Here is an 18,418-nt window from a genome sequence, read left to right as displayed (position 1 = left end):
CGCTTGCTTCCAACAACCACAAAATGTACCGTGAATCGGTGAAATGTCGCTCGTGATATGTACCTGCACAGGCTTAAAAGAGGTGAGATTGGCCCATATCATATCTCTAAAGCAACAAGGTGACCTATCTAGTTCAATGTAGTTTTAAGAACAGACATTGGTAGAAAACATTCAAGGAAAGTTTAAAAAAATTTGTTCGATAACTTTTTCTTTTCTGATGAATCACCTTAAACAGTCCATCACTGATCTCCAGCTTAATTTTTACATATTCAGAACGATATGATGTAAATACGCTCCCAGAGTTCCGCGCAGCGCGCTAACATCAATTTTTCTTAAATTATTCCTTTTGACGCGCGCGAAGGACTTCGACTTAAAGGAGGGACTGCTCGTAGTCTATATGGATGGTGTTGTGCCTACTTGTTTTACGGCTACGGTTTTGGAGATTAACTGATATACATTGCTGAGATAGAAAGAGCAATAACAAACTAGATAAATTTTAACATAGTCAAGCATTGGCTTAACAAATACATTGGACGAAAAAAATGGATTTATTCATGTTTGCAAACCGAGCAAATGTATTGCAAATTTAGAGCACCATACTTGAACTGAATTTGCACTGGCGAGTAAAGTGGGTGCAAACTCGCACATTTGCTTGATTAGAATTTGTGAGCAAATGTTGCGTAAATGTACTGGTTTGCTAACTTTTGTTTACATTTGCGACTTATTTAAATCTATTACTCTCATATAGATTTGCTCAACTTTGCTTTCTTCGCAATGAAAGCAGTTTGGCTTTAACTGCAAATGCAAATAAACATGTGGCAAAAAGAGTTATTTGCAGTGATGTTGGATCTTATTTTCAAGACATGCAAATATGAAAATTTGCGCTAATTTTCCTCTTTTTTGCCATCAGAGCATAAGTAAAGTTACTCATATTTTGCTGCGGATCAAATGTTATCATCTCCATCATGTTTGTTGCCACAACAAATTGGTAACGTTCACACAACCATTCTAAGATACTTCATAAAAATAATTGCGTGAAAATCTATTTGGTCCTCGACTCTGAAAGTACAGGCTACGTTAGGGGTAGGCAACGAATAAATTCTACTGACGATGTCAGAGAAACATAATTATCGTAATTCCAATTAGAATGTATATGAAGACAGTTTTAAAAGTTTCGTCTCTTTTAGACTTTGCAGACGAAATTTTAGGCCATGAATTCCTGGCCAAAAAGTACCTTGTATTGCTTCCCAATAATGCTAGCTGGCTGCAAATCCTTTAGAAGATCAATTGTAAGTTTAAAGTGCTTTGACAACCTACAATCCAAAATTGTTTGATGGTTTTACTCCCTCGAAATGGGTATATTTTCAACTGAACTGGATTTCCTTGATACAGTGACGTTAACTCGTATAGTGATTTTTCTCACTGCTTTACCGCATGGTTGGCTCTTGAAAGAATGATTTCTTTTGTTCAAGGGTTGGAAAAATTTGATGGAACATCAAAAGAAATTTGACATCAATGTTTGTGGACCAGATACATCACTATAAGTGATAAACCAGCTCTAGGAAATCACTCAGGTTTAATACACTCATGGGTGGACCCTTAATATATCAGGTTAAAAAGGAAACATTGGGTTACACAACAACCCAATATAATGACCCAACAAGAAGTTTAGGGAAAAATCCTCGCTAAAATGAATCACCAACCCCTTCCTCAAAGAGCAAAATAGTTGGATCCTTACTGTAATTACCCAGAAAAATGGGGCTACATTGCACTCAAGTGTGTCACATTAAGAGCAGCCCCTTTGCAACAGCTCAAGGAGCACTGCCAGTAGGTTTTTTTTTTTTGCAGCCTGTGTGTTGCCTCTAAGAAGACACTGGGTTACACCACCATTTGCTAGTGCCCAAATTACACAGTTCCTAAAAAATAGAAGTCACATCCATCAATACTGCTCCCAATAACAATAATAATTCATCAGTAAACTCCCAATAACTAAGTTTTTCAGTAAAATACACAGTCATTGCATTGATATTTATGGGAAATGCATGGAAACACAACCCCAAATAGAAAACAAAACAAAAAAAAACAGGAGGTATTCTGGTACGACAAATTCTGCCCCTGAATGAAATAAACCACACACAAGACTGGCAGGGCTCACTCCCTACCAAAGCTATATAAATTTTTAATTCCACTATGCACTGACTTGTCTACAAGTCCCCACGACACTGCAATGCAATGTGCTTCCATAGGTATATGCTCCAATGAACTAGTAGTTTCAAGGTTTATCTACCTCAATTAACCTTGCAAACTATTCTGGTTTCTATGGTGCCCAGTAAGGGACATCAGATGAAAAACACTTTTTGTAACAGCAGTGCTACTTATTTATCTAGCACTGCCACTTATTTATCTGGCACTGCCACTTAATAAGTGGCAGTGTTACTTATTTATCTGGCACTGCCACTTATTTATCTGGCACTGCTACTTAATAAGTGGCAGTGCTACTTATTTATCTGGCACTGCCACTTATTTATCTGGCACCGCTACTTAATAAGTGGCAGTGCTACTTATTTTATCTGGGACTGCCACTTATTTATCTGTCACTACCACTTAATAAGTGGCAGTGCTACTTATTTATCTGGCACTAGTTGTCACTTATTTATCCGGCACTGCCATTTAAATCATCCTTTGTAACCACATGGTAAAAAAACATGGCAGACAAGATGTATCTCCAGAAGAGAGCCACTGTTTTACTTCTATTGACCGTTTTTGTAAATTCTACGTACTGTATTAATTCTCGATACCTTCCGGTAGAATGTACTGCTGGGATGCAAGACAGAGAAGAACTTATCGAGAGATATTTTTATCTAAATTTCAATTACATCGAGATCATAGCTTTTCTGGCTCTTAGACATGGTATACTTTTGAGTTTAAGGCACTTAAAGAGAATCGAACGTCAACGATCATTAGGGAGGGGAGGTCGGCCTAGTGATGACTGGGATGTCTTTGCAGCCATAGAACAAGAACTTAGCGGCTCTGGCAGCTCAATTGGTTATAGACAGATGCACCAGAGACTACAAATTGATTATCATCTACAGGTTGACAGAGAAACCGTTCGACATATTTCGAAAGCCCTGGATCCAGATGGAGTTGAGACACCGTCAAGACGAAGATTACAGCGGCGAAAATATCGTTCCAAAGGTCCTGATTTTATATGGTATATAGATGGCTATGATAAACTCAAACCATTTGGGTTGTGCATACATGGCGCAATTGATGGATACAACTGTCGCATTTTGTGGCTCCAGGTTTGCCCATGGATCATTGCAGATTTCTACCTATAATGCATCCGATTGCGTGAAAGAACCGCGAATATTGTTCGAGGAAATTGTGGTACCGTAAATGCATTTGTTGCCCGCATTCAGCAACATCTGAGGGAAAGTCACAATGACTCTTTCGCAGATGAGAGAAGCTTCCTTTACGGGCGTTCCGTCTCTAACCAACGATCATCATCAGTCTGATTGGAGGGATCGATAATTGGCTGCTTGAGTACGCCATAGAAATCTCCAGCTAGTGCTATAATTTGCCCTAGAGACAGCACTAAACCATTGGGAAGCTTAAGGCTGTCTAGTCTACTCCAATTTTCTGACGTCATGCAAACTTTATGCCCAATGTAGTTGTGTTCAAATGGTGCAAAATCCACCGCGTCTTTTCCATGATGATCAACATCAATTTGTTTCGTCTGCTCCATGTTGGCGGAGTCGTTTCTGGTAAATAAGAAACAGATGGGAGTTCACATATGGTTACTCAAATTTCTACTTCTTCTAAAAGGTCTTGAACTGTTAAAAATAGCACATATAACCTCAAACTTTGAATACCTATGTAGTTAGCCGAAGCTAGTTGAATAATAACGCTAAAACAGAGGTTATATTCGGAGATTCTTACCAGTTTCTATATGATGCGAGACCTGATATTACTGACTGAAAATTAATGTACAAATGAACTTTAAATGTATTTCTCAATCTTATAGAGGCCCAAATGTTCGACTTCCTCTCTGTCAGGGGCTACGGAGTTAGTCATCTGGGGTTTTCCCGGTTTCTCGTCTACCAATCTGTTATCCCTTATTAGGCTAAAGAAACATTTCATTTGATGTACGTGACCTACCTTCAACCTCCGTTGTTGGTGCAAACGCGGAAAAAAAAAGCCCTAGACTCTTCCAAACTCGTGGAAGATGTTGTAATTCATCTTCCTATCATTTAAATAACCTAAATTTAGGTATTCAAAGGTCGCCACATATTTGTGTACACATCTTGCTTGATGACATGGTCCTTTAATCCGACGGGTATTGTTACAGATTTCTCAAAAATGACGGAATAGTGAATTATTTTTCGACTAAACTCGTCATCGTTATTTCAAATGATGCTCGTTTGATATTTGCAGCAGTTTAGGACTCACAGTTTAAATTTTGCTGAGTTCCAACTAATGAACTTGTAAGACTTGTGGTCATGAATTATTACAATCGTAAATTATAACCGCAGGCTTGAATTATGTAAAAGACAAAAAGTTGGAAAGGCAGTTCATTAATTTTCTTTTATCAGGAGCAAAAGACCAAGGTGGAATACCTCATTCAAAATAAATCATCATTGATAAGCAATGAATCAAAGAGACCCACGTCGAACAGAGGTCAGGTAACAGAGAAATATTATTCTCAACAAATTAACATTTCCTCATTCTTCATTTTGTGAATTTTCTTTTTACTAGGCATTGGGTCTGTTGGATCCCGAGACGATTAATATGTTCCACTTCAGTAGTGCAAAACACAACACCAAATTGTCTAATACAGCTGTTTCCCGACTTTAACCCCTCTTGAGGGGCAAACTATGATGAGGCTGGTAAAGATTGTAAAAACAACGCGCAGTACAATATACCTTTCTTCACATCAGAGCCTGGCAACAGGTATGAAGAGTGGAGTATAAACGCACACGAAGAAGGCCTGGACATCACACGCAAGTTAGTTCTCGTAACGATTTTTAACATTCTGTCAACATTAGAAAAGATAAAAGCAATGGCCTGCAGCCTTCGAGCACCACCGCCATAGGAACAATAAACTATTAGCACCTGAAATTTCACAATTGTAACCCTCCTCGGGAAAATGTGTACTGAGGTGAACGCATTGGCACAGAAAAATGACACGCTAAATAATCAGGAACGGGGTAAAATGACACGGCGGATACTAAGCGGCGTGTATGATGGCACAATGCTAATTTTGCTGTTTCAATCGACACACAGTTTAGGGTCGTGAAAAAGAGAAGATCTTGAGAATAAAGATCTAGCAAAACTCTACCACGCTTACATATGTATCAGACTACATAAAAACGACACAGACGACAAAAACACACAAACGTACACAAAGAGGGAAAGAGACTACTGTTCTATAAACATAATGAAATTGTTTTTTGTTCCTCTAAGAATTCATCAAGTCATTTTAAAAGAGCAGACCCTCCTTCCCTACCCCAATTCAATAAATATATCCTATATATATCAAACTTCTGGTGAAATTCTTCGGAAAGGCAATATACACTGAAAGGTAACAACATATTCCCTTTTACATGTTCCGTTTTGCGCGAACATTGGCAGCAACTTGGAATCTTAGCCAAATTTATCAAGGAAACGTGGAAGAGAAAGTGTAGGATTTTTATTCTTCACATGAATAGAACACTTCAGTTTCTCGTCTAACCAATCTGTTATCCCTTATTAGGCTATAGAAACATTTCATTTGATGTGCGCCGGTGGCCTACCTTCAACTTCCGCTATTAGTGCAAATGCGGAAAAAATTTCTCCAGACTCTTTCAAATTCATGGAAGATAATGTAATTCGTCTTCCTGTCAGGTAAATAACCTAAATTTATGTCGCAATACATGACAAAATGTCTTCAATACGGCCTGAATAATTTGAGTTTGGCGCTATTTTGGCTGCCACCTCACTGAATCTGTCAGTGAGATGTTTCGCTATTGCAAATGCTTTTTGATTTTGTCACGCAACAGCGGTAAGTATATAGTGGGACAGGCTGCGGGAAAAATTTGATCGGATCGTCCAATTAAAATCACGAGAATAATCTAATTTTGGAACTGGTTACTAAGGGATAAAATAAAATAGAATTATGTGGCTCAGACTACAAAGGATTTCCATAGGGTAAGAGGCTTCCTGTTAGCTTCGGCTTCTCAACTTCACGCTTTAATCATTATCGTACCCAAGACGCTATTGATTTTGGAGACAACACCAAAGGTCGCCACGTATTTGTGTACAAACCTTGCTTGATGACATGGTCGGGTAATCCTGACGGGTATTTTAACAGATTCCTGAGAAAATTATGCCATAACGAATTATTTTTCGACTTATGTGTCCCTGTCTGAGAAAGTGTTCCAGGGGCCAAAAGTGGTGGTCAACCGATACGGCTGAAACTTGGCATAAAAGTTGAGTGTCATAAGATATTTCAAAAGCCACTTTGGCTCACTTCTCTGACTGTTTGTTCTGGAGTTTCAGGGGGGGGGGGTCCATTTGTGGCCTGTGGAGCACCAAAAACTCATCCTTCTAGGTGGCATTTTCAAAGTGCTATAAAACTCAATTGGTAAATTTTGCTGCCAAATGAATTTGACCATGGACTCTACTATAGTGGATCTTTTACTTCATAAATGTAACTTTGTTCTCAAGTCATTAGACAGAGAGGGGCCTGGGGCTAAAGATAGGTCAAATTTGAAGTCAAAATCATTACCCAAAATTGCTATTTTTCAAAAAACCATAACACTCACCTGCCTTCTTGCATAACTTCCATACCAGATCCAGTATGTACTTTGGTGACCCATTTATCAAAATCAGTTGAGAAAAATTTGGCTTAATAAGGTTTGTTAGGTTTTTGGCACAAACTCTCCATGCCCCTCTCAGGCCAAAAAAATGGAGTTTTGAGCATAATTCATGCTATAAACAGACCAAATTCTTGACCTAAAGCCTTTATTTTGTAATAGGTGCGTGAAAATGAAACAATAGAGCGAATTCAGTGTCATTATCTGGAAATACCTCGACTCACAGCTTACAAATGCTCTAAGAAGGCCTCTGATTAGCACTACATACACCCGGGTTTAGCAAATAAAGGTAAGTTTTTTTCTTTGAAAACCTAGTACCCATCATAGAGCACAAATGACGATGTTCTCACCTAGATATGACAATCTTTTTTAGAGCTGCTTGAACTTCCTCCGATTTATATCTTTCAGGTCATATTTCCATACATACTTAGTATACTCACAAGCATGCAAAGTCTCTTTATTTTGTTGGACCCATTTTTGATGCAATATAAAGTGAGCTTAATGATAACGACCGTTAACAGAAGATCTATGGTTAAACTTTTGATAGCCTTGCTAGCTCTTGTAAATACGCATGATGGCATCAGTAAAAGAGCAAGTTAATACATACAAGTTGTAGTGAGTAGCGTGGAGGTGACTTGTGATCCATCCGCTTTCCCTGGTACGTTAGAGCTTATTAAATCAATTCATCCAGCAGTAAATAAGAAATCCACAGTTAGGAGAGCTGGATAACAAATATTTTGTGTTGCAGTTTATATGAAACATGCCACACAACAGCTTGATATGCGATTGTTATTGTATCGACTAGCCCACTATATTGGACGTGAGAGTGAAAGGACTGGACCAAGTCGAGGAGTCACGCAACCTTCACTGAGTTTTTAGTAACGCGGGTTTGTCGACCATCACTTGCGGTAATCACAGGAATTTGCTAACTGTAGAAGAGGCTCATAATACGAAGGCTTAGGATTAGCACTACCTATAATTTCAACGTCAAGAAAACTTGCACAATGACCGCAGTTGACTAAGGTTTTGCTATTGCAACACATATCAAACTTATCCCATATAAAGCTGAACATTTGCACAAATTGGTCCCAATTCCCATATTACTCACATGACATGCGCAGTTAATTAAATATGCAAAGAGCGCCAATTTTCAAAAATGGCGGTCAACAGAGCAAAGCGGGAGTGTATGATTCCGAAGAGATTTATTGACGAATTCGCCGAAGTTAAGCCTAAGAAATACAAGAAAATACAAATTACGGATAAGAACATTTATCCAGTTGAGATAACACAGGTCGACAAAGCGAGAAACATGGTTAAAATTCATTTTAAAGGGTACAGTGAGAAATTTGACGAATGGAGGCCATGCGATGGAAATAATTTGCCCGTAATGCGATTGGAACCGATGTCACAACCGAACAATGATTCCTCTAGCGATCGCTTGCAAGCTTTTTGTGAACGTGTGTACAGGGAGATCAAGCGAAAGTTGTACTCAGGGCGCAGGGAGGACCCCGAAGTTCGGATTGAAATTCAAGTCGATGACGACATTTTTAATGAACGCCAGTAGGAGAGTTAACACAATGAACCAAGGCACGTCCAGATAGTGAAAGGCTTTAATCACAACAGGAAAACTAGACCCCGAACGAGTAACAAACAATATGGCCGACGCCACGAGGAGAAGCCCTTCAAAGCGCAAGCTCAACCCAGATACCGCTGACCGGTACTGGCGTGACTTCTTTCTTTTTTTTTTTTTTTTTTTAAGGAGAAACAAGAACTAAAAACAATTTAAAATACACTTAAGACTAACTAACAAATTGACACGCGCGGGCGAGTCAAAGTTCAGTGTTCAAAGTTCGGTGTTCAAAGTTCAGTGTCATAGTCTGCAAAACGAGAAGGAGGACGGCGGGTGCGCGATGATCTCCGTAGGGCAGGCGGAGAAGGCACCGCTGAGGTGGCTGCATACTCCACTGGGGAAGGATCAGGGCAGGGCGACTGTGTAGCGAAATCATCCATGGTATGGTCAACGGGAGAGGCAGGGGCTGGACTGTAAGACTGAGGGTTGACAACTGGTGGGTGTGTGGAAGCTGCGATGGCCTCAGGGATGGCAGGCAAAGAGGGTGGAGGGTGAGTCGTTGTAGTAGGACTATCTTCGTCGTCAGAATCAGAGTCGTGTTTGCGCAGGGTTGGAGAGGCACGGAAGGGATCACCCAAGTCAGATGGGACCTTGAAGCACTCAGATAGCTTGACATGGTACGATGAACTTCGCAACTGGGATCCAATGAACTTTTTGATGTTGCAGAATGGAGGATCAATGGCTACAACGAGATAGCGGTCACGAGCACGAGACTTGTTGAGGTCAGAATGAAGGTACACAAGATCACCAATATCGATCAGGGGGGTAGGACGCCTTGACTGCACAGGAGCTTTGGAACGTTCACTGTGAGGATGGTTGGAGAGGCGCTGCTCATGCTGGAGGGAAATTATGTGGTCATCTGCGAGGGGTAACTGCTTGTTTGAGAACTGATCCCGCTGGGTCCACATTTCTCGAGAGGAAAGCCCTCTTGAACGGATACGTGAGTTTAAGGCTGAAGTGGCTACGGCAAGGGTGAGGGGAGAGACAGAACTACCGAGAGGCTCCTGACGTAACAGCTCATTCTCCAATTCCTGGACTGCTCTCTCTGCAACGGGGTTCTTGTTGGGATTTTTGGCATGGCCAAGCTCAATTGTGATTCTGTGTTTCTTTAAGAGTGAATCATTGACAAGGGCCTTGAATCCGGGTGCAGGGTCGGTGCGGATCACAGCAGGTGGACCATCCATGGGGCGCATTTCCACGCAAAGCTTTATAATGGCATCACGCAAAGTTTGGTGGCGTTCGTTCTCAAGAAAGAGACTGGACGTGTAAGAGGTCACTGTTTCACGGAGTACAAAGATAAGTTGGCGAGAACGTTTTATGACATCTGCCGCAAAGGACTGCCCAATAGTTTCAGGTGGAGGCGAAGTGGACTGGTCAATTCGTGCTGTTGGTGATCTCTGAATTGCTGCACAGGAGTGGCATCCATCAGAAACACGGGAGACTGCCTTGTCCAGGTCGAGGGCAAACAGATAACGTTTGGCAACCATTTTTAACTGGTGACAAGAAGGGTGGCTGAGCTGAATGTGAAGGGCTGTCAAGAGGCCATCCAAGTCCTGGCGCGGGACAATAATACACTCTCTGGTCGGTGACAAGGGATCATGACGTTGGACGACGAGCAGGCCATCACTTGCGATTGAGGCGACCTGCAAATAGCGTTTGACGTCCTTGATGTTTGTGAGCTTCTTGGAAGGCCTTGTGCCTTGGACAAGGTGTGCGTGCGTGCGGCGTAGGTCTGGGCATTCAGACTGTATGGCCAACCAGGCCGGACGGCTGGTGAAAGGGAGGCGGGCATTGCCTTGGAGGATGTCCTGGACAGTCGCGGCTCGGACAACAGAATCTCTGGTTGAGGCGATAAACAGGCAAATCTGACAGGTTTCATTCTCACAAGGGGCAGCATTTCGACTCGCGAAGTCTGACTGGAGGATAGAGGCGCCGGAGACGTGTCGCACTGAGGCTTGGTAGCGGCTGACAACTGACAGGAAAGTAGATACGCGAGGACTTGCGGAGAACTCGCCGCGGCATAGCTTCTCATAAGCCTGGACGCATGGCTTACTGTCGGTTAGGATACAGGCTTTATTGGATGACTGGATGAGGTATGGACTGAAGTGCTTTGTAGCAGCAGCAATGGAGAGGGCTTCTACTTCGCATGGAAGCCACGTTGTCTGAGTGCCCCGCAGCTTAGCGCTGAAAAAATCGGCGATGTGTAGCTTGTTGTTGCGCGTCACATAGAGGGTGGCGCCTATTCCTGGGTCCTTGACTGCACCATCAGTGACGACCCATAGTTGGTCCTCAGGTCTAGGTAAGGTGATAGAGAGGGCTGAGGATAGGGCCTTCTGAGCATTATGGAATGCAGCCCTGAGACTATCAGACCAGGTGATGGATTCTTGTGAAGTACGTCCAGCCGTGACGGCATCCAGCGGGGTTAGATAACTAGAGCACCGTGGGATAACACGAGACAGGACTTTGTACGCACCAATGAACGATCTCAAACGACCAACGGTGTTTGGCACAGGGTAGGTGGCGAGGGTGTTGAGGCGGTGGGCACTGGCAGACAGGGTACCGGCAGACCAAATCCAACCAAGGATAGTGGTTGACTTGGGGTTGATTATGGTCTTGTGGGCTGACAAACGCAGGTTGCATTTGTGAAGAGCTTGCAGGACCCTCTTCCAGTTGTGGAGTAACTCTTGAGGGGTGTTGCCCCCGCAGTATAAATCATCGGCGATCTTGGCCACGGCTCCATCTTGAAGTAAGGGGCCTAGAACACGGCACATAACCTCCTCTAGAGCAGTCTCTGAGCCAGGCATTCCCATAGCGGAGCGGGCATACACTCGTACACCTTTAAAGGGGGTGGCGACACCGCAGTACTTCATGGACTCTTTGGCTAAAGGGATCTGGTAGAAAGCACTTGTAAGGTCAGTGACAATTATGTGTGACCATTGGGCGATGAGCCGTAACGTGGAGTCAACATCGGGTAGCAGGGATGGTTGTGGTTTGCTGTATCTGCCCACATCAGAAAAGGCGGTGACGAGACGGGAACCACCATTAGGCTTCTTTACAAGGAAAGATGGATTGAGGTATTCAATGGTGATACCCACATCTTCGGGGCGGCGGAAGACTCCAAGATTCTCTAGGTCGTCAAACTTTTCCTGGAGCTCGATGAGCTTATCCCGTGCGTATTGGGGGAGGCGACCCTTCCGCTGAGGAGGTTCGACAGGACCCATGTTGACTTTGGCCTTGTATGCGCCAGCGGCTCCATTGTACCCAGGGAATTGCGGGTCAAATACAGTGTCGTACTCTGTAAGTAGTGATTGGAAGTCTGCACGAACGGTTTGGGGGAGGGTGTTGTCTGGATCAACCTGAGCGGATGCAGAGTAACTTGTACTGGAGGGCGGCAACGGACGCTGAGCAGTAGGTGGGGGTGATGATGGGACTTCGGGGGGCTCAAAAACAGGGATGACTCGGCAGAAGTGTTCGTGGCGCTTGAGAGTGCGGGGTACGCTTGATAGGTTAGGAATCCGTATGGCTCGGGCAACGCTGGAAACGACACCAGGTTGTGGCCACAACTGGGATGGCTTCAGATTGTGTGCACTGGGTGCGTCGATGCGAGGCTCTAGTGCGTACTCCGAGTCAGAAGGTGCATCGTCTGGTAGACGTACTTCCATGAACTCTCCAGGCCACACTGTCTGGGATGGAGCAGGGGCACGTAGGACAAATGCTCTACGTGCGGTTGCATGAGGGCTGGGTGGAGATTTGGACCCATACGTGTAGACGGAGCCATTGCCTAGTAGTACCTCTCTCTTAGCGGGTCGGACAGCGATGTCATTCGTCTCCATAAAGGGGGTACCGGCAAGTACCTCAACATCAAGATTCTCAACTACGAGACCTTCAAACGCGAAGTTTGTGTGGTCCCGGGTGAAGGTGGTACGAATTTCTCCTATAACCTGGAGCTGAGACGAGCCATCAGCCTGTTGGACGGACTGGGCACTTGAGATTATCGGACAGCCGAGGTGTTTCGCGGTTGAATGGCGTATCATATTTCTAGTTGCACCGCTGTCGAGGGTGACGCGCACGACTCGATGATCATGAAAGACATCCATGTAAGGGGACTGGCGGGTCTGCACACGGTAGGCCACCATGTCCGGGCCTGGCAATGTTGTGTCAGGGTCTGGTGAATCAGAATCAGGACTGGTCTCAGTTTCTTGGTCATTGTCAAGGATGCCGGCGATCTGTCGTGCTTTCACCATGAAACGCCTGTCACTGTCGGGGAGGAAGGTACACTGACTGAGGAAGTGGTTTGTCATAGGACGGCCAACCTGTTTACATAGAGGACAGACCTTGTCTTGGCGGGGTTGTCTGGGGCGGGCTCTAGGAACACCCCTGTTACTCTGACGAGGGCGACGAAAATCATCTGCAACAGCAGCACGCAGGATTCTGGCATCATCCGACGTGCGGATTTCCTCGAGTAAGGAATTGAGGGCCTGCGAGATCTCAGGTTTGATCGAGGCAAGAGTACGGGATCTCAACTCTGTACCATAACGCTGCTTAACCAGTCGTGGGAGACTGGGGTGAATGAGGCGTAACCAAGTGAGGACCACAAAGTTTTCGAGGGTAGGAGTTAACTCCTCCTGCACTGCTTGGCCATTGTGGGTTAAGCCGTTGGCACGTAGCAATGAATCTTCTACGAATGCTGTGAGGCGCTGGTACAGATCTTCGGGGCGCTCATCAGCAGCCAGGTGTATTTCGGAAAAGTCAATGAACTGAGCCCCGGTGACTTGGAAACCAAAGTGCTGCCTGATGGTTTGCCAGATGAACTCGAGGGATGTAGAGTTTTTCACCAGAGTATTTCGAGAGATAATTGGACAATAGTTGGCGATCTGTCCTAACATCAGCTCGAGGAAGTTAACTTTTTGGCGGGCTGTCAGGCGACGAGCTAATGGCACTGATTCGCCATCGTTTTGAAGACCTCGAAGCGGCTGGCCCCTGGTCTTTTTTAACCATGTGAATCCATCTGCGAGGAAGGGGGCGAAGTTGCTGTCCAAAGAAAGAGTGTAAATGAGGTTTTGCTTCCAGTTTTCAAAGGAATTGATAGATTCCACTTTGGAGAGGCACCACTGCTTCGGTGCACGGTGTGTTGCAGCCATATTTCACGTTTAGGGCTCTGGAACGTGTTGACACGGCGAAGGATACACTGTTTTGGCTCACGTGGACGAGGCGAAAAATAGCGTTCTTCGGCGAAAATATGGCCTGGGTAGAACCCACCGCTGCCACCACGCCAGTAGGACAGTTAACACAATGAACCAAGGCACGTCCAGATAGTGAAAGGCTTTAATCACAACAGGAAAACTAGACCCCGAACGAGTAACAAACAATATGGCCGACGCCACGAGGAGAAGCCCTTCAAAGCGCAAGCTCAACCCAGATACCGCTGACCGGTACTGGCGGAAAGTCTGGGAAGGATAACGTCCAAAAGATATCAGAGTAATAAACTCATATATGAAGTTTTTTCTAATGAAACTCTTGATTGTTATCTCGGCACAAAGTGGAATGAGCGGATCATGAATGAAAACGGTGATTTTGCCTATGTTGTACCAGGAACTTTTAGATTTTGGTTGACAAAAAGAAACCCTATTGTGGAATTTAAATTAATTGGCGATAAATACGTGGGATCTGAAATAGAAGACGGGCATCAAGTCGTTTTTACATTTGTCCGTGGAGATGGCAACAGATGTGGATACAAAAATATGGTCCATCATTAATATATTTGATTTAGCACGTGTTCATTTATTTTTCTGTATCTAAATGGTTGATTTCAAATAATTATTTTACTTGCCAGTAAATTATTTACGTAAAATGTAAACATGTGGGTATAAATGACCCATATATTTCAGTCTGTGATTCTGTTGTAATCAATACAGTAATATTTTGTGAAAAAGACTACATGAATACTGCATACAAGAAACATTTCACAGGCATAGCAAAATTATTCTTCACAACTTCTGCTAACAGTTATAGGGTAATACACTGGGGTTATTATAGGGGGGGTTATTATAGGGTTATGCACATTGATATATTATATGATTACTGATTGGTTAAATCACATCTTGGCTTCCATTTATCACCAATTTTAACACGATGTGCACAGAAAGTAGGAGCATCACATTTGTTGCATTTTGCAGTACATGTTTTGATGGTATGGCCAGAAGTTGAACAGTGTCCACAGTTGTAGCTTTCCTTCACTCTTTCCAAACCAGCAGCTTCCAAAAGCTGTATTCTGTGTTTTTTCAAGAAAAGTTGCTTTAGTGCAGAAACCCCCCTAAGGTTTGATGATCTAAGGTAGTCCTTCGATACATTATACTTCATTATACTTCTCCATACCTTGCTGAGTGTAATATGCTAAATTTTGGTAAAGCTTTAAAAATTCAGGCACATGAGCATACAAAGAATGCATATAAGGTGTCACATCTTTTGCTTGGTAAAGGTCAAGAAATTTTTGAAACCATTTTTTTATCTTTTCTTCAAGGATAGAGATAGCATCATCAGTAGTATAATCTAGTTTGAGGTCACCTATGATATCTATGAAATTACCCCATAGGGCTTGCAGCCTATCTGCAACATGACCTTCTGATAGTAGTGCCTGAAAATTTATGTGTTGAAAGAGCAAGAGTTTTTCAGGTCCAGTAAGATCTCTGTACTCCAACCTCTTGGTATCCTTATTAATTTTCCATTCAAAATTAATTCCTAGCTCTTTTACAAATTTTTCGTACCCAGCCTTGTGTTTATACTTATTTCGACAAAAACCATTTAAAAAAGTATATACCTTGTCAATCGCATCTTTTCTGCGAAGTTCCCTGATAAGAAGTTCAATGAAATTATCAGATATTCTCAAAAACAAATGTAGTGTATCAATTATTACATGGTCAATAGGAATAAAATTAAAATATGGATTGGTTTTGCAATTATATTGTTTAGATTTTGCAGGCTTACCTATTTCTTGTGAATCTCTTGCCCCAAGAGATTTGTCAGTTAAAGACCACTTTACTGATGTCAAACCTTTCATTCTTGGGCACTTACACCAAATACAGGCAAAATTTTGATTTGCAGCTCCTAGACCACAGACACAGGCTAGAAACTTCCAGTCTCCTCCTAAAAAATACTCAATGCTATACTTACGATTATTTAAAGTTATTTCTTTTAAATTGGACATTTCATTGTTTAGATCAGCAAGGCTTTCTTTAAGATTGTCATAGTTCTCTGTTGTCTTACTTATTGCTAGAACATAGTTCCTTTTTCATTCATTGCTGCATCCTTTTCATTCAAAATTGTGTATGTTACATTTTCAAGTTTAAGCCTCTTCCCAATGTTGGTACCATCACCACTGATCTTTACTTTAATAGTAGTAGCCTCATCCAATACTCCATTTTTCTGCAGCCTTTCTATCTGTTCTTCAAGACTATCCCTGAAAGAAATCTGTATTCCCTCTGCCTCCCCTGGTGTTTTTTTAAGATTCCAATTGGAATTTAGCTTATCTAGATGTTACATATCTTATATTTTGTGGGCATGTCTTTACACTTTATGGCCAACTCATGCCAAGCTTCATTAGAGATATTAAATTTGTCTTTTAAGTAAACCCACATATTAATATCATCAATATCATTGTCAGTCAGTTCTTTTGGCTCAGTTTCTAGTAGTTGAAATTCTCCCTCCTCTACCATTGAAATAGTTTCATATTGCTGGGTGTCATTATTGAATATCTCCACCTTGGTGGCAACAAAGTCATACAGGCCTAAAAATGATAGTGCTGACTGGCAGTCTTCTTTTAATGTTCGCCTTATCCTTGCCTGGTGCTGTTTGGTGTAATCGGCGAAATTTTTATTCTTGTTTGGACCTCTTTGTCCCTTTTTTTGCATTCTTGCTGCTTTCTTCGCTAATCTCTTGAATTTTTCTTTGTACTGTTCTTTTCTGTTTTCAGAGTCCCTAATGACATTTTCGAGTTTCTGCTCATTTTTAATCTTTTTGCCTGCTCTACGGCTAAATCCAGTTCAGCTTTCCTTTTCTGCCCACGGAGCTGTTGGTTTTCCTCAATCAATGAGTTTTTTTCAAGCTCATGAAAGAAAATTTTGAAGGAGTAGTTTTTCGCCTTCCATGAGTCAATCAGCTTCTTTACACTCTTCCCCCCACTTTTTGAAGCTTTCTTAAACGCTGAGTGGAGGAGAGAAATCTTTTTCCCGAAGACGTTGAGAATTCTGGAATTTATCACAACCCCGCTGATCTCAGATTCCCTCAAGATTTTTTCCACGATTCCTACCATCAAAGAATCGGCACTTTCGTCGTTCGGCTCTTGGTCAGACTTCTTCGACAGGGAATATATGAGATAGCTGTTAAAAAAAATCAATTCGATGAAAAAAAAAATTAAAAAAAGAAGAAAAGAAACGGGTTTAAGTACACTTCGATTAACGCAATTTTACTTACTTGTTTATTTCGTAATTAAACCAAGGCAATTTTTCCCCTTTCGGACCACTTGATTCTTCACCAAAGTCGTTTTGTGCATCTACGGCCACCGCGAGAAGAGCCAGCGAGGACAAAATCACCAGTGCGTAAACTTCGAGTCCCATTTCCCGAACCCAAACAATATCCAAACCTCATGTATTATACATCAAATTGCGCCAAATTTATTCTTCTTTTCATATTTCGCGGTAATGACCAGTTCTGTGTATGCGCTCTAGAGTTCTAGCCCCAGACTCTATGGCCAGTGCTTGCATCTGGCATAAACCCCTCTTCGAAATGTCTGAATTGCTAACCAAAAGTTTAAAAAACCCGAACGAAATGTTGTCACGATTACCTTCAAATACAGTGTTATAGAAAGCTTATATACGATAGTTTTATAAACTGAAGGTAAGAAAGATAGCGATTCAAATGGAATACGCGAAAACGAAGAAAATGTTCGAAAATTAGTGTGTTTGTGACTGACCCCAGACTGCATGACATGTCACGAAAAAGTCTGTAGAGGCAGATGTTAAAGGTCAGAGTTTGAGGGGCTTGGCTAATCTTCCCTTGGCAGAAAGTTTGCGAAAGTTGAAATCTTCATACAAAAGAGAACTGGAAAACAACCAAAAATATTTTTGAGACATGTGTCCTAAACCCTTTTCATAGGAAAAAAAATTAATGGAAATATTTTTTGGACGGGACGTTGAGAGGACCGCTCTTGGCGAGAGTTGCAGTTGAAAAGCCACCTGCTACATTTATGCACGCGTATGAGCCCTTTCTTATATTTTGAATTACCTGTACTTGTAGCTTTGGCATCACCCGGTCTTCCTCTCGCCCCGGACGCACCTGACCCCTTGTACTTGTGTTTTAACCAAGCAGTCATGTCATTATCGCGAGACAACAAAGGATTCATTCCTGTTTCGTGCAGAGCCCGTGACACGGCACCGCACTGATCATTTACCCCTCTAAAGGAAGAAAGCGCCATCGTAAAATTCTCCTGAAACTTCTTATCGCTACACTTTTAATACTTAAGGACACAAACATTTACGCTTGAATATTGGGGGAGGGATGGAAACTCGGTCCAGTCCTAATACTCTCACGTCCAAAATGGCGGGTCCTATTGGCATCATCTCATGTCTCGTGAGGAATATTTCATTTAACAATAATGTTTTTTCATCCAGCTCTTCTGACTGTGGATTCCCTCTTTGTTGGATGGCTCCATTTATTCAGTTCAAAAGTACCTAAGATCTCTGGTGGATCGCAAGTCACCTGGACGGTGCTCACTGCGGCACGAAAGCTTAATATGTATGCACGGTCGTGCTCGCTTATATTAGTGATAGGTATTTGCGAGACCTATTCAGCCTATTCAAAGGTCAGACGTGGATCATCTTTTAACGATCGTTTTAATCTTAGCTTAATGGTTAAGGCCCGGGTTAAGGTCACTTTATTT

General features: G+C 42.5%; 2 protein-coding genes and 1 pseudogene across 3 annotated transcripts in view; 1 reads left to right on the top strand and 2 right to left on the bottom strand.

Moving 5' to 3' along the window:
- LOC148735802 (uncharacterized) overlaps positions 1–18,418 on the top strand; it is a 208,900-nt gene that overhangs the window by 1,452 nt on the left and 189,030 nt on the right. The gene's annotated exons all lie outside the window — the stretch shown is intronic.
- Positions 8,584–13,880, bottom strand: LOC148735817 (uncharacterized). Its single transcript, XM_088754891.1, has one exon. The coding sequence runs from the start codon at positions 13,623–13,625 to the stop codon at positions 8,712–8,714; it is 4,914 nt and encodes a 1,637-aa protein (XP_088611017.1). The 5' UTR covers positions 13,626–13,880; the 3' UTR covers positions 8,584–8,711.
- On the bottom strand, positions 14,553–17,449 carry LOC148735816 (uncharacterized; annotated as a pseudogene). The gene is made up of 2 exons (XR_015999212.1): positions 16,954–17,449; positions 14,553–16,859 (listed from the first exon to the last, which is right to left on the bottom strand). The product of XR_015999212.1 is annotated as an uncharacterized LOC148735816 (transcript).

This window comes from Stylophora pistillata, chromosome 3 (genome assembly GCF_964205215.1).
Source record: "Stylophora pistillata chromosome 3, jaStyPist1.2, whole genome shotgun sequence".
Lineage (NCBI taxonomy): Eukaryota > Metazoa > Cnidaria > Anthozoa > Scleractinia > Pocilloporidae > Stylophora > Stylophora pistillata.
The sequence above is the reverse complement of the archived record's forward strand: the minus strand, read 5'-3'. Positions and strand labels throughout refer to the sequence as shown.

Excerpts from the sequence above, each read along its gene's own strand:
- LOC148735817 (XM_088754891.1), bottom strand. The coding sequence starts at position 13,625 with ATGGCTGCAACACACCGTGCACCGAAGCAGTGGTGCCTCTCCAAAGTG.